Source organism: Ovis canadensis, chromosome 15 (genome assembly GCF_042477335.2).
Source record: "Ovis canadensis isolate MfBH-ARS-UI-01 breed Bighorn chromosome 15, ARS-UI_OviCan_v2, whole genome shotgun sequence".
NCBI classification, from domain to species: Eukaryota; Metazoa; Chordata; class Mammalia; order Artiodactyla; family Bovidae; genus Ovis; species Ovis canadensis.
Genome location: NC_091259.1, coordinates 72,855,022 through 72,868,442, shown reverse-complemented (window position 1 = coordinate 72,868,442; position 13,421 = coordinate 72,855,022). Strand labels below are relative to the sequence as shown.

At 42.6% G+C, this 13,421-nt stretch overlaps 1 protein-coding gene across 2 annotated transcripts in view; it reads left to right on the top strand.

Annotated features, from left to right (window-relative positions):
- Positions 1-13,421, top strand: part of SLC1A2 (solute carrier family 1 member 2) — a 104,773-nt gene that overhangs the window by 65,536 nt on the left and 25,816 nt on the right. The window contains exon 7 of one of the 2 annotated variants that reach the window (XM_069553690.1): positions 7,401-7,634. The exons of the other annotated variant lie outside the window; for it this stretch is intronic. Within the exon in view, the coding sequence (XP_069409791.1) occupies positions 7,401-7,634 (234 nt within the window). The remainder of the gene's footprint in view (positions 1-7,400; positions 7,635-13,421) is intronic. 2 annotated transcript variants of the gene reach the window in all.

The following is a 13,421-nucleotide window of genomic DNA, read 5'->3' as shown; positions in this document are numbered from 1 at the left end:
GAAAAGAGTAGTAATAATAGCACAAAGCATCATGAGGAGATTGCTATTAATCTAACAATGCTAGCGTGTGATGTGTTAGTCACTCAGTCGTGTCCAACTCTTTGCGACTCCATGGACTGCAGCTCGCCAGGCTCCTCTGTCCATGGGATTTCTCAAGCAAGAATACTGGAGTGGGTTGCCATTTCCTTCTCCAGGGGATCTTCCTGACTCAGGGATGGAACCCATGTCTTCTGCATTGCAAGCAGATTCTTTACTGTCTGAGCCACTAGGATATTAAATTAATAACAGAATTATTAAATTCTTGCTATATATTCAGCACTTTTTCAATTACTCTCCTGTATCTATTATTGAGAAGGTAATAATTATTATAATTATTATTTTAGGTCATAACTAAGATTTTCCAAATTCCTGCTACATGCCTAATACTGTTCCAGAATTTTACACGCGTTGACTCTTTTATTTGTCACAATAAGACCTAGTGAAAGTGCTGCACTCAATATGCCGACAAATCTGGAAAACTCAGCAGTGGCCACAGGACTGGGAAAGGTCAGTTTTCATTCCAATCCCAAAGAAAGGCAATGCCAAAAAATGTTCACACTACTGCACAATCGTACTCATCTAGCAAAGTAAAGCTGAAAATTCTCCAAGCCAGGCTTTAACAGTACGTGAACCGGGAACTTCCAGATGTTCAAGCTGGATTTAGAAAAGGCAGAGGAACCAGAGATCAAATTGCCAACATCTGCTGGATCATTGAAAAAGTGAGAAAGTTCAAGAAAAACATCTACTTCTGCTTTATTGACTACACCAAAGCTTTTGACTGTGTGGATCACAACAAACTATGGAAGATTCTTAAAGAGATGGGAATACTAGACCACCTGACCTGCCTACTGAGAAATCTGTATGCTCGTCAAGAAGCAGCAGTTAGAACTGGACATGGAACAGACTGGTTCCAAATAGGAAAAGGAGTACGTCAAGGCTGTATATTGTTACCCTGCTTATTTAACTTATATGCAGAGTACATCATAAGAAATGCCAGGCTGGATGAAGCACAAGCTGGAATCAAGATTGCTGGGAGAAATATCAATAACCTCAGATACACAGATGACAACCCTCTTATGGCAGAAAGCGAAGAAGAACTGAAGAGCCTCTTGATGAAAGTGAAAGAGGAGAGTGAAAAAGTTGGCTCAACATTCAGAAAACTAAGATCATGGCCTCTGGTCCCATCACTTCATGGGGAATAGATGGGGAAATAATGGAAACAGTGAGAGACTTTATTTTGGGGCTCCAAAATCACTGCAGATGGTGAATGCACCCATGAAATTAAAAGATGCTTGCTCCTCTGAAGAAAAGCTATGACCATCCTAGACACCATATTAAAAAGCAGAGACATTACTTTACCAACAAAGGGTCTGTCTAGTCAAAACTATGGTTTTTCCAGTAGTCATGTATAGATGTGAGAGTTGGACTATGAAGAAAGCTGAGTGCTAAAGAATTCATGCTTTTGAATTGTGGTGATGGAGAAGACTCTTGAGAGTCCCTTGGACTGCAAGGAGATCCAACCCGTCCATCCTAAAGGAAATCAGTCCTGAATATTCATTGGAAGGACTGATGGTGAAGCTGAAACTCCAATACTTTGGCCACCTGATACGAAGAACTGACTCATTGGAAAAGACCTTGATGCTGAGAAAGATTGAAGGCAGGAGGAGAAGGGACAACAGAGGATGAGATGATTGGATGGCATCACGGATGTGATGGACATGAGTTTGAGCAGGCTCTGGGAGTTGGTGATGGACAGGGAGGCCTGGCGTGCTGCGATTCATGGGGTCACAAAGAGTTGGACACGACTGAGCGACTGAACTGAACTGAAGACCTACCCAACATAGGCACTTTGGTGAACCTCATTTTCCAGATGAGAAAACCATGCACACTGGTTAGCTTGCCCAGTGTTGCATGGCCTTAGTACCGGGAATTATAGAAAAGTGTTAGTAAACTCAACTTCTATTTGAACCTGGGATCTTCCTCGTATGAGCTGAGTGACGTTAGGCAAGTTAGATGCACTCTACACTCCTCATCTTGACCTGCGAGATAGATTGATCATAGAATCCACATCATAGGGTTGCTGTGAGAATTGAGTGAAATTGTGACAAATAGTTGTGAAGCGGTTCCTGTGTGCTGGGACCCAGCTAAGCATTTTATATGAACTCGTATTGTCATTAGGGCTTCCCTGGTGGCTCAGGGGGCTTCTATTGTGGCTCAGCTGGTGCAGAATCTGCCTGCAAGGCAGGGGAACTGGGTTCGATCCCTGAGTTGGGAAGATCCCCTGGAGAAGGGAAAGGCTACCCACTCTAGTGCTCTGGCCTGGAGAATTCCATGGACTGTATAGTCTCAGTTCAGTTCACTGTATAGTCTATAGGGTCACAAAGAGTTGGGCATGACTGAGCAACTTTCTCTTAACTGGTGGCCCAGCGGTAAGAATCTGTCTGCATGAGGCAAAGGAGATGTGGGTCCAATTCCTGGATCAGAAAGATCCTCTGGAGGAGGGCATGGCAACCCACTCCAGTAATCTTACCTGGAGAATCCCAGGGACAGAGGAATCTGGTGAGCTACAGTGTCGCAAAGAGTTAGATATGACTAAAGTGACTAAACGCGCTTACAGGCACAATATTGTTATTATATTGTAATTACCATTATAATCAATTCAGTCCATAACCTCTGTTTCTCTGTGCTCATGAATTCCTTAAGAAGCCTGCAAAGCCCTCTGAATCACTGAAAGTAAAGAAAGAAAAACTCTTAATTTCGGTGTGATTTTCATATCCTCGTTTTTTGCAGAGTGCTTTAAAACATTTTTTTCAAAATCTGCAAAACATGTAGACTGTAAAACTTTTCCTAATCTCACCACCGTAGAAACATACAGTAAGAAGTGAACTCTCTCCTCACTGTTTCAACTCTCTCTCTCAGTTAAGCCACTACCACCACCATCCATCCACCCCCGATCCAGCCACCCACCCATCCATCCATTCATTCTTTCACTTCCAAAATACTTTTGAGCGTGTCTTCTCTGCCAACAACAATGTTAGGCTCTAGTGATATAATGGAGCCTGGAGGCTCCATGAACTGGCTTTCACTCTGTCCTGATAAAAAGTTCTAACCTCCATATGGTAACTCAGCAAAAGTGACTTTTTGGATAGCCAGAACCTTACCCAAAGTAAAATGGGAAAATGGAGATTTGTGTTTTTTCCTTACCCTGAATTCAGACAGCACCTTGGGTAATTTTTGGAATGTTTATCTTTATTGACAAGCTCTTCCACCTCTTGAGTTCTCTTGAAATCTGCCCCAAACTGGTAGACCGTTGCTGTTATTGGCAACATGTGGGACAGAACCACAGTGACTTCAGGGCAGGACTGAGAAAGTCCCTCCACTTATCTCTAACCACTCCAAGTATCTGGTCCACCATCTGTCCTGTCTTTGAAAGTCCCCGGTTAATCATTTTAGTGGGTTAAAACTGGAAGCCTAGAATAAGTTGCAGCAAAATAAAGGAAATAGTTTCCAAAGACTAATCAAGGAATATCTGTATTTCAGCCATTACAGATCAGATTTTATTGCTGGAAAACAGTGATTTCTAAATACATCAGAATGACCTGGGGAACTTGTTTGAGGTATAAATGCCCCAAGGCTGCTGCTGCTGCTGTTGCTAAGTCGCTTCAGTCGTGTCCGACTCTGTGCGACCCCATAGACGGCAGCCCACCAGGCTCCCCCGTCCCTGGGATTCTCCAGGCAAGAACACTGGAGTGGGTTGCCATTTTCTTCTCCAATGCATGAAAGTGAAAAGTGAAAGTGGCTAGCTCTGGGAAATTCTAACTCAGTCGCTATGTGGTGGGTCCAGGGAATCCATGTTGTTTCAGGCAAGCCAGGTGATTTGGAGGCAGGAGTCTGCGGTTACACGGACTGAGATTGGGGTACGTTAGTGCTGTGTATGAGCCTGTTTGTGGAGTAGAGAGCAGACCTTGGTGAGAACCTTAAGATAACAAGAACTGAGGTGTGAGGTGGGTAAGGAAGGAACGGGTGATGCAACAGTAAGAAAAAGATGCCACAGGTCAGTCCTGGATGAATCAGTGGCTTTGAAAATGCTGCCCAGGGCTGAAGTTACAGCCAGTTTCAGGACAGCATGGGAGCCATTCCCTCCACCAACTCTGTAGTCATATCCTTCTGATTTAGAAACTGCTGGGCATCACTTGGCTTTAGAAACCTCACAAGAGTTCTCAGCCTCTTCATGCACCTTGCTTTATGGCTTTGGTTGTTTGCTTCATCCCTTTAAGTGGTGATCTTGAGCGCTTGCTCATAAAATCATCTGTAGTTGGGTTGGAAGTAGCCTGTGAGATACCTTGAAGTGAAAGTGAAAGTCACTCAGTCATGTCTGACTCTTTGTGACCCCAGGGACTGTAGCCTGCCAGGCTCCTCTGTCCTTGGAATTCTCCAGGCCAGAATACTGGAGTGGGTAGCCATCTCCTTCTCCAGGGGATCGTCCCAACCCAGGGATCGAACCCAGTTCTCCCATATTTCAGGCTGATTCTTTACCAGCGGAGCCACCAAGGAAGCCTTAGAAAGTCTCTTTTAACTCAGACTTGACGCATTCAGCATGGTGATGAGGGGACATGGAGTAGATGTGTGGAAACAGAACATGCAAGAGACTCCTGCATCAGGGGGATTCCCCATGGCTGAGTGGGTAAAGAATCTGCTTGCAATGCAGGAGACGCAGGAGCTGTGGGTTCAGTCGCTGGGCTGGGAAGATCCTCTGAAGGAGGAAATAGGAATCCACTCCAGTGTTTTCACCTGAAAAATCCCATTGACAGAGAAGCCTGGCAGGCTACAGTTCACAGAGTCGAAAAGAGTTGGACGTGATTGAGCGGCTAAGTGTCTACACCTGTGTCAGCAATCAGAGAACTAATGGTGCTGACAGGGATTGGTGGGGGGCAGGACTTCTGATAGTGTGTACATATATGCAAGTTCAAAAATGTAATCACTGACTTCCCTGGAGGACCAGTGATTAGGATTTTGCCTTCCAATGCCAGAGGTGCAGTTTTGATCCCCTTCCCTGGTGGCTCAGATGGTAAAACGTCTGCCTGTAATGCAGGAGACCTGGGTTCAATCCCTGGGTCGGGAAGATCTCCTGGAGAAGAGAAAGGCTACCCACTCCAGTATTCTTGCTTGGAAAATCCCGTGGATGGAAGAGCCTGGTAGACTACAGTCCATGGGGTTGCAAAGAGTCAGACACGACTGAGCAACTTCACTTTCCTTCCTTCCTTGGGGAGCTGAGATCCCACATGCCTTGTGGCCAAAAAGACAAGGCATAAAACAGAAGCAGTATTGTGATACATTCAGTAAAGACTTAAAAAAAAAAAAAAACTTAAAAGAAAGGAAACCTAATTCTCACAGCAATCCCATGAGGTTGTAGTTAGCCTCTCTAAGCCTTGACTTGCACATCTGTAAAATGGAAATAAGTCACCAACCAAGGTCATAGAGCTGGTAAATGGCTGGACAACCTCCACGTCTCGTATAATGGTGAATATGACTCTCATCTACTCCTCATGGCTTTGCTTTAACCCAGGAAGTGCTTGCTTGCTCCAAACACAATTGATAGAAAAAAACCCACCAAATCTGCTCACTGACCTTCTCTTTTTTCTGACTCCCCTCCCGCAGCTGGGAGCCTGACTTCATTTGCCCCACAGTCTTTCTTTCAAATATATTCATAATTCTTAATAAGGTGGCAGTGTTCCCACAGACATGTTCATTTCAGTCAGAAGTATCACAGGCTGAACAATTTCATGCTCCAACACCAGCAGGTTAAGCAGTGAAAAAGGGGTGTTGCCAAACATGTGAAAAGCATACTCAAGGTAAGAGAGAAAGAACATGGTTGGCTGAATGAAGAGTGAGGATGATGGTAGATTTTTTCCAAGCACACTATAAAATAGTATAGACATAGAAAATAAGTTTTTCTTAGGATAGACTGATAGGCGGCAAACTGTTTGCTTCTGTACAAAAAGCTACTACTGCTCCTTCAAGGAAGTGGTTTGGTGGGTAGAGATGAAAACCCCCAGTGGTAGTGTTTCACAGATCTGAGATTATTCTCCTCCCCCTCTTTCCTGGTTTCATGATCTTGGGCCTGACTTTTCCGAACCTCAATTTCCTCATTTGCCAAACAGCCATAATGAAATCTTGGTTTTAGGGTTGTGGTAAGAATTAAATGTGTGGACGTCTCCCCATAATGCTTGAAATACAATGAGTGGCAGCCAGCATTCTTGTTGGAATAAGTATGGAAAGAAACACTTTCAAACTTGGAAGTGATAAAATCATGTTTCTCTAAACAGGCTCTTTGGCTCATATGATTTTCTTGTTTGGGCAGCTCTCTCTCTCTTTCTCTAAATTCCTTCCAAGCCAAAAACAAAGCACAGTTTACAAACACCAGTGTTCATAAATTGATGAAACTTGGATGAGTTTTCTGGGAAGCTCTAGATTTATTCTCAATTTTCAGGAAAGATATGGAATAGAGAAATCAAACAAGATTTTTTTAATTTTTTTTAGTTTTTTATTTTTTAAGTTTTAAAATCTTTAATTCTTATATGCGTTCCCAAACATGCACCCCCCTCCCACCTCCCTCCCCATAACATCTCTCTGGGTCATCCCCATGCACCAGCCCCAAGCATGCTGCATCCTGCGTCAGACATAGACTGGCGATTCAATTCTTACATGATAGTAGACATGTTAGACTGTCATTCTCCCAAATCATCCCACCCTCTCCCTCTCCCTCTGAGTCCAAAAGTCCGTTATACACATCTGTGTCTCTTTCTCTGTCTTGCATACAGGGTCGTCATTGCCATCTTCCTAAATTCCATATATATGTGTTAGTATACTGTATTGGTGTTTTTCTTTCTGGCTTACTTCACTCTGTATAATCGGCTCCAGTTTCATCCATCTCATCAGAACTGATTCAAATGAATTCTTTTTAATGGCTGAGTAATACTCCATTGTGTATATGTACCACAGCTTTCTTATCCATTCATCTGCTGATAACTTGGGTGTCTCTTAACTTTAAGCATGGTGCTTACTTAAGAGGTGGTAAAACTTGTCTCCTCTAACCCTAAAAAATTACCTGAGCAACAAAGTTTATCTTGGGATTTTTCATCAGAGCAGGAGCCACTGGGTCCATAGAAAAGATTTCAGATAATGTGGCTAGTCAGAAGCAAAATATAGTATGTATTGAATCTCCTGGTCCTCTTTTGTAAACACTCTTTGTACAGAAATGTGGAGGGTTTTCCTCAGGGTATGGTACCTAGGAGGGCCCAGATTTTAAATTCTAAATCCCATCACCAGCTCTTTCATGCTTTTTCTTTTCTATTTTTCAGGTACTCTCCCCTGGGTATTGCCTGCCTAATCTGTGGGAAGATCATTGCAATCAAGGACTTAGAAGTGGTTGCTAGGCAACTGGGGATGTACATGATCACGGTGATTGTCGGCCTCATCATCCATGGGGGGATCTTTCTCCCCTTGATTTACTTTCTAGTGACCAGGAAAAACCCTTTCTCCTTTTTTGCTGGCATTTTCCAAGCTTGGATCACTGCCCTGGGTACCGCTTCCAGGTAGAGAACACAAGAAATCACTGTTTCTCTCTGCTTGCTCCTTTAACTTCTTTGCCATTCCTTTTTCAAAATCTTCCCATCACAGTATTCAGTGAGAACACTTTTCACATATTATTAAAATATTTTTGAAAAAGTAGAACACTATAGATTCTTGAATTCTTTTAGGAACTTTTGATTTTTCTGCTGAACTTTTTGCTGGTATGCCGCTGTCCTAGAACTATGATCTCATATAACATTTCCCAGGTGAATGCATACGGTTCATCTTTAGGCATAATTTGCCACATATAGCATTAGGGAAAAGTGTTAGTAGCTCAATCATGTCTGATTCTTTGTGACCCCATGGGCTGTAGCCTGCCAGTCTCCTCTATCCATAGTATTCTCCAGGCAAGAATATTGGAGTCGGTAGCCATTCCCTTCTTTAAGAGATCTTCCCAACAGAGGGATTGAACCGGGGTCTCCCGCATTGCAGGCAGATTCTTTATGATCTGAGCCACAGGGAAGCACAGATAGCATCAGTTCAGCTTTAAATGTTTTCCAAAAGGGTGTAACAGGACGCTATTTTATTTAAGAAATTCTCTCACCTGTGATTTGAAAAATGCTATTACAGCATATCACTCTATTGAGTAATTTTTCAAGAATAAGAAAAAAAGGTTTTTCAGGATGAATGGTAGGTTAGGTGAGATTTTTCAGACAAACTGGAAATCAGACAAGTCTTTGAACCTGTAATGGACTATTCAGTCCCATTGATTTTGAGGAAAGTCAGGTTGGTATTGATTTGACTTAACATTGACTAAGAGTTGGTTCCTTCTTCATTACCTAGTTCCAGTGCCTCAGAAGCCAGTGAGGGCTCCAGAGATATGCAGACCAAAAAAGCAAAAACTCTTCTTCCTTGGATACCACTTTGGACTGAATTTAGCAAAAACAAACCAACAAATCAACAAAAACAAGTACATAAGAAACACCAAGCAATGTAGAATTTCCAAGACTAAAAGAGATTTATTCTCTCAGCCTGCAATATTCGCTTTTATTTCTGCACATGTGTCCTTGGTTCACGAAACAAAGACTGAGGCTATAAAGTAGGTGGCAGGGAGACAGACAGACTCTGCAACCCACAGCCCAGTGTGATCGCTGGAGTCACAGGTTGGCAGGTCCTTGTTACAGAGCCCAGGACCACGCTCCGCCAGGGAGGCAGCTACACAGGGAAACTGCTGCTCCTGAACTACTGAGCAGGCCATCAGGTTTTTCTCAAGTTACATAATAGGTCTATAGTGGTGATGCCTAGGAAGCCAAATTATATTTCCATCTTGCAAATCAATGAGAAGTTTGGACTAGTAGGATGTAAGGTTTCAGAAAAAGTGAAAAAATATATACAATCTGGAAGATCTAGATTCTGCATTTGGTTTCTCAAGACAAAGGAAAGCACTCCAAAATTTCCTTTTTCCTTCTTGGTCCTATAAATTTCTTATGGTTAAAGAGTTCTATCCCTAAAAATCCTGTCTTTTTAGTGAAAAAGTTAACTTTTTTTCAAAAATAAAGCAATCAGGTTTAGTTTCATTTCTGTTTTCTGGTTATGAACATGATGTTTTCTCATTATGAATAAGTTCAGACAGTGAATAAAAGTTTGGAGAAAAAACAGGCATCACCACTGATACTTAAGTAGTAACATTTTAGTTAATCTTTACAGTTATGTACATTTCCATTTCTTATTATATGCAGATATTGTACATTGCTAAAGTGAGTTGAGAAGATCCCTTGCAGAAGGAAATAGCAACCCACTCCCATATTGCCTGGGAAATCCCGTGGACAGAGGAGCCTGGCGGGCTACAGTTCATGGGGTTGCAAAAGAGTAGGACCACAACTTGGTGACTAAACCAAAAACAACAAAATTTTCACTAGTCAACATATCATAAGAGTTATGTTATATCTGTTAATATAGCTCTTACTATATTTCTACTACTACTATTTTTAAACTTCATAATAATATACTGTATGTGCTATAAAACAATCCCATCCCAAATGTATATTTAAGCCTTGTATATTGAATAGGGCTGTGACACACAGCATTGTAAATACATCTCTGCAAGGATGTCTGATGATCTCCTCAGGATAAATTTTGAGTTTCTGAATCTGCTGGTAAGCCCATTGATGGTTTTGAAGCATATTACCAGATTACTATTTGGAAAAGTACGTTAGTTTATGTCCCTGCTAACTGGGGACATAAAAGCAGTCATTTTAACACTTTCCAAACCTATTGGTGAAAAGTGATCTCACTGAATTTGCATTACTCTGATTACTGGGGAGGGAAAACATCTTTTTGTGTTCTTTTTGATCATCCTTCCCTCCCCTCCCCTGCCCTGTGAATTGTTTGTGAGCTTACTTTCCTGTTGGGGTATTTATCCTTTCCTGATTGGTTTTCAGCTCTCTTCATGTATAAAAATATCAGCTTATGTATCATATGTTGCAAATAATGCCCCTCTTCACTTGATATTTGTCTTAATATTTTACTGTGCTTTGTATCACTAGCAGGTTTTAATTTGTGGAGCTTCCCCCACAGCTCAGTGATGAAAAGAATCTCCCTGCGGTACAGGAAACACAGGCTTGATCCCTGGATCAGGAAGATCCCCTGGAGAAGGGCATGGCAACCCACTCCAGTATTCTTGCCAGGAAAACTGCATGGACAGAGGAGCCTGGTGGGCTACAGTCCATAGTGTTGCAAAAAGTTGGACATGACTGAAGCAACTGAGCACAAAGCCATCAATCTTTTCCTTTAGTATTTAAAATTTTGACTTTGCTTAGGAATATCTTTTCCACCAAAGGTTGTAAAATATTACTTTATATTTTCTTCCAGTGCCATTATGGTTTTGACTATCTCAAAATATTATTATCTTTTCTTTTGAATGACTAGACAATTCTCCTAGTCCCTTTATACGACAAAGGTAAATCTTAAAATCATTGGGAAAACCCGAAATTATATCTAAATCAAAGACAAATTCTTGGGTTATCTGACCAAGACCACAAACATTAGATGCATTTCTCCCCCTTTACCTTGTATTTTATTTGAAAAACGAATATGGTTTTAATCTTTGGTTAAAATGTGGCTTTTGCCTGGATGTAGAAAATCCCATGGACAGAGGAGCCTGGTGGGCTGCAGTCCATGGAGTCGCTAAGAGTCGGACATGACTGAGTGACTTCACTTTTCACTTTCATGCATTGGAGAAGAAAATGGCACCCCACTCTAGTATTCTTGCCTGGAGAATCCCAGGGACGGAGGAGCCCGGTGGGCTACCATCTATGGGGTCGTACAGAGTTGGACACGACTGAAGCGACTTAGCAGCAGCAGCAGAATTTCTTTTATTTTCTTTTTAAAGTCACGGTGGCAGGAGTCATGTACTGAGAATTAACTCAAGGTTTCTTTCCCATTATGACCACAAGGGAAAAGCCCCAGGGACACAGTTAAATGCACTTTCTACCTCCTCAGACCTTGGCCTGTATGGGACATAGAGGGGAGGTTTGGCCCCATTTTCTCAACAGGCACAGGGGCTGGTGTCAGGGCAGCTGGGTTGCGGTAGGGGGTGGCCTGGGACACATCTCTCTGCATCCCTCTGACCTCAGTGCCTGCTGTTAAAACTAATCTGGGTAAAAAAACAAGAAAATTATATCTAAGTCATATGACCGTGGAGGCAGGAGCCAAAAAAAAAAAAAAAAAAAAAAACAACAAAAAACACAATGTCAGAATGTCAGCCTGTCAATACAAGAAAGAGTTAATATTCTCAAATCCTAATTTGGACTGATGGGGTACATATGAATTTTTAAGACACAAAGCATATCCCCTAGTGGCAGTAAGAATATTTTCATGCCTCACCAATTGTGTTCCTCAATCTCTTGAATTGTCTAAAGACCCTTTGATGACAGTGTGGGGAAATGAATGCAGTAATAATAGTGGATATATTCCAGTTGTCCCAGCAGTGTCCTTAGATTCATACCAGTGAGAATCTAGCTGCCCACAGCAGCTATGCTGCCATTTCAGACCAATCATGGTGTCCTGGTGACATCAAAGGGTCTTAGAAAGGGGCTGGGGGTGTGGGAGAGGAATAAAGGACATTAGGTGAAAGTGAGGGTATTAGCTGCTCCCTTGCATTCGACTCTTTGTGACCCCATGGACTGTAGCCCACCAGGCTTCTGTGTCCATGGAATTCTCTAGGCAAGAATACTGGAGTGAGTTGCCATTCCCTTTCCAGGGGATCTTCCCCGCCTAGGAATCCAACCTGGGTCTCCTGCGTTGCAGGCAGATTCTTTGCCATCTGAGCCACCAGGGAAGCCAAAGGACGCTAACTTCTCTTGAAATAGCTGGGGTAGCAAGCCAGGTACAACAACACTCCCACATGTAAATGAGGCCAGACCCCAACCTTTTCCCTGGGTTCCTGGGGTTTTTTAAATGAGAAGTTTCCAAACATCCATAACTTTCCCCCACCTAAAGCCATAGAGGAGGCATGAGACAGCCCCTGACCTGAAATCACAAAGAATGGTTCAGTAAGATGACTCTGGCTACTCTAGGTTGTTAATAGGGCTTGTGGGTCTGTGGGATGTTAAGGTGCAGATTTACGAGACCCTAAGTTTGGAGCTTCAGGGTCCTTGGTTCTGAGTTGGTCCTGGAATCTGCATTTTGTTTATCATGCCTGAAGCTGACAGTCCTCTTCCACTCTGAGAAACCAACACCTTTGCAAGTGTCTTTGTCCAGCCCTAATCCTGACAAGTAGGAGGGAACTATGACTAAGGCTATAATGACAAGAAGACAAATGTGCCGTCCACACTAGGGGTTTCTCTCAAGTCAGTTTGCTAAAGTTTGAATAAGAAAAAAGAGAATGGCTCACAAGATATTCCCATGGCAGTTGGAATGTTCTGCGTTGCTTTCCATATTCATTAAACTTTGAAGCAAATCCGCTTGCCCTCCCATCACCTCTGTCCACATGGAAATAAAAAGTCTGGCTTTCAGCGACTCTTACTCTTGTAGGTCTCCTCTTTTAGAAGACACCAAACATGTCAGGAGTTCTGGCCTTTGAGAATGATTCCTAAGGTCATGAATTTGCATCCCACACCTGGGAGGAGTGGGAGTGAAGTCACTCCACATTGGGTCTTTGATTAGCTACAGAGCTTTCCTGCCCTATGTCATAGGAGAGACTCTAGAGTTGGCAATGACGATTTATCAGGGCGTTGAAATGTCTGTGAGGATCCCCAGGGAATTGGAAAATTCTGAAAGAGATGGGGATACCAGACCACCTGACCTGCCTCTTGAGAAACCTATATGCAGGTCAGGAAGCAACAGTTAGAACTGGACATGGAACAACAGACTGGTTCCAAATAGGAAAAGGAGTACATCAAGGCTGTATATTGTCACCCTGCTTATTTAACTTCTATGCAGAGTACATCATGAGAAATGCTGGGCTCGAAGAACCTCAAGCTGGAATCAAGATTGCTGGGAGAAATATCGATGACCTCAGATATGCAGATGACACCACCTTTATGGCAGAAAGTGAAGGGGAACTAAAAAGCCTCTTGATGAAAGTGAATGTGGAGAGTGAAAAAGTTGGCTTAAAGCTCAACATTCAGAAAATGAAGATCATGGCATTTGGTCCCATCACTTCATGGCAAATAGATGGGGAAACAGTGGAAACAGTATCAGACTTTATCTTTTTGGGCTCCAAAATCACTGCAGATGGTGACTGAAGGCATGAAATTAAAAGACGCTTACTCCTTGGAAGGGAAGTTATGACCAACCTAGATGGCATA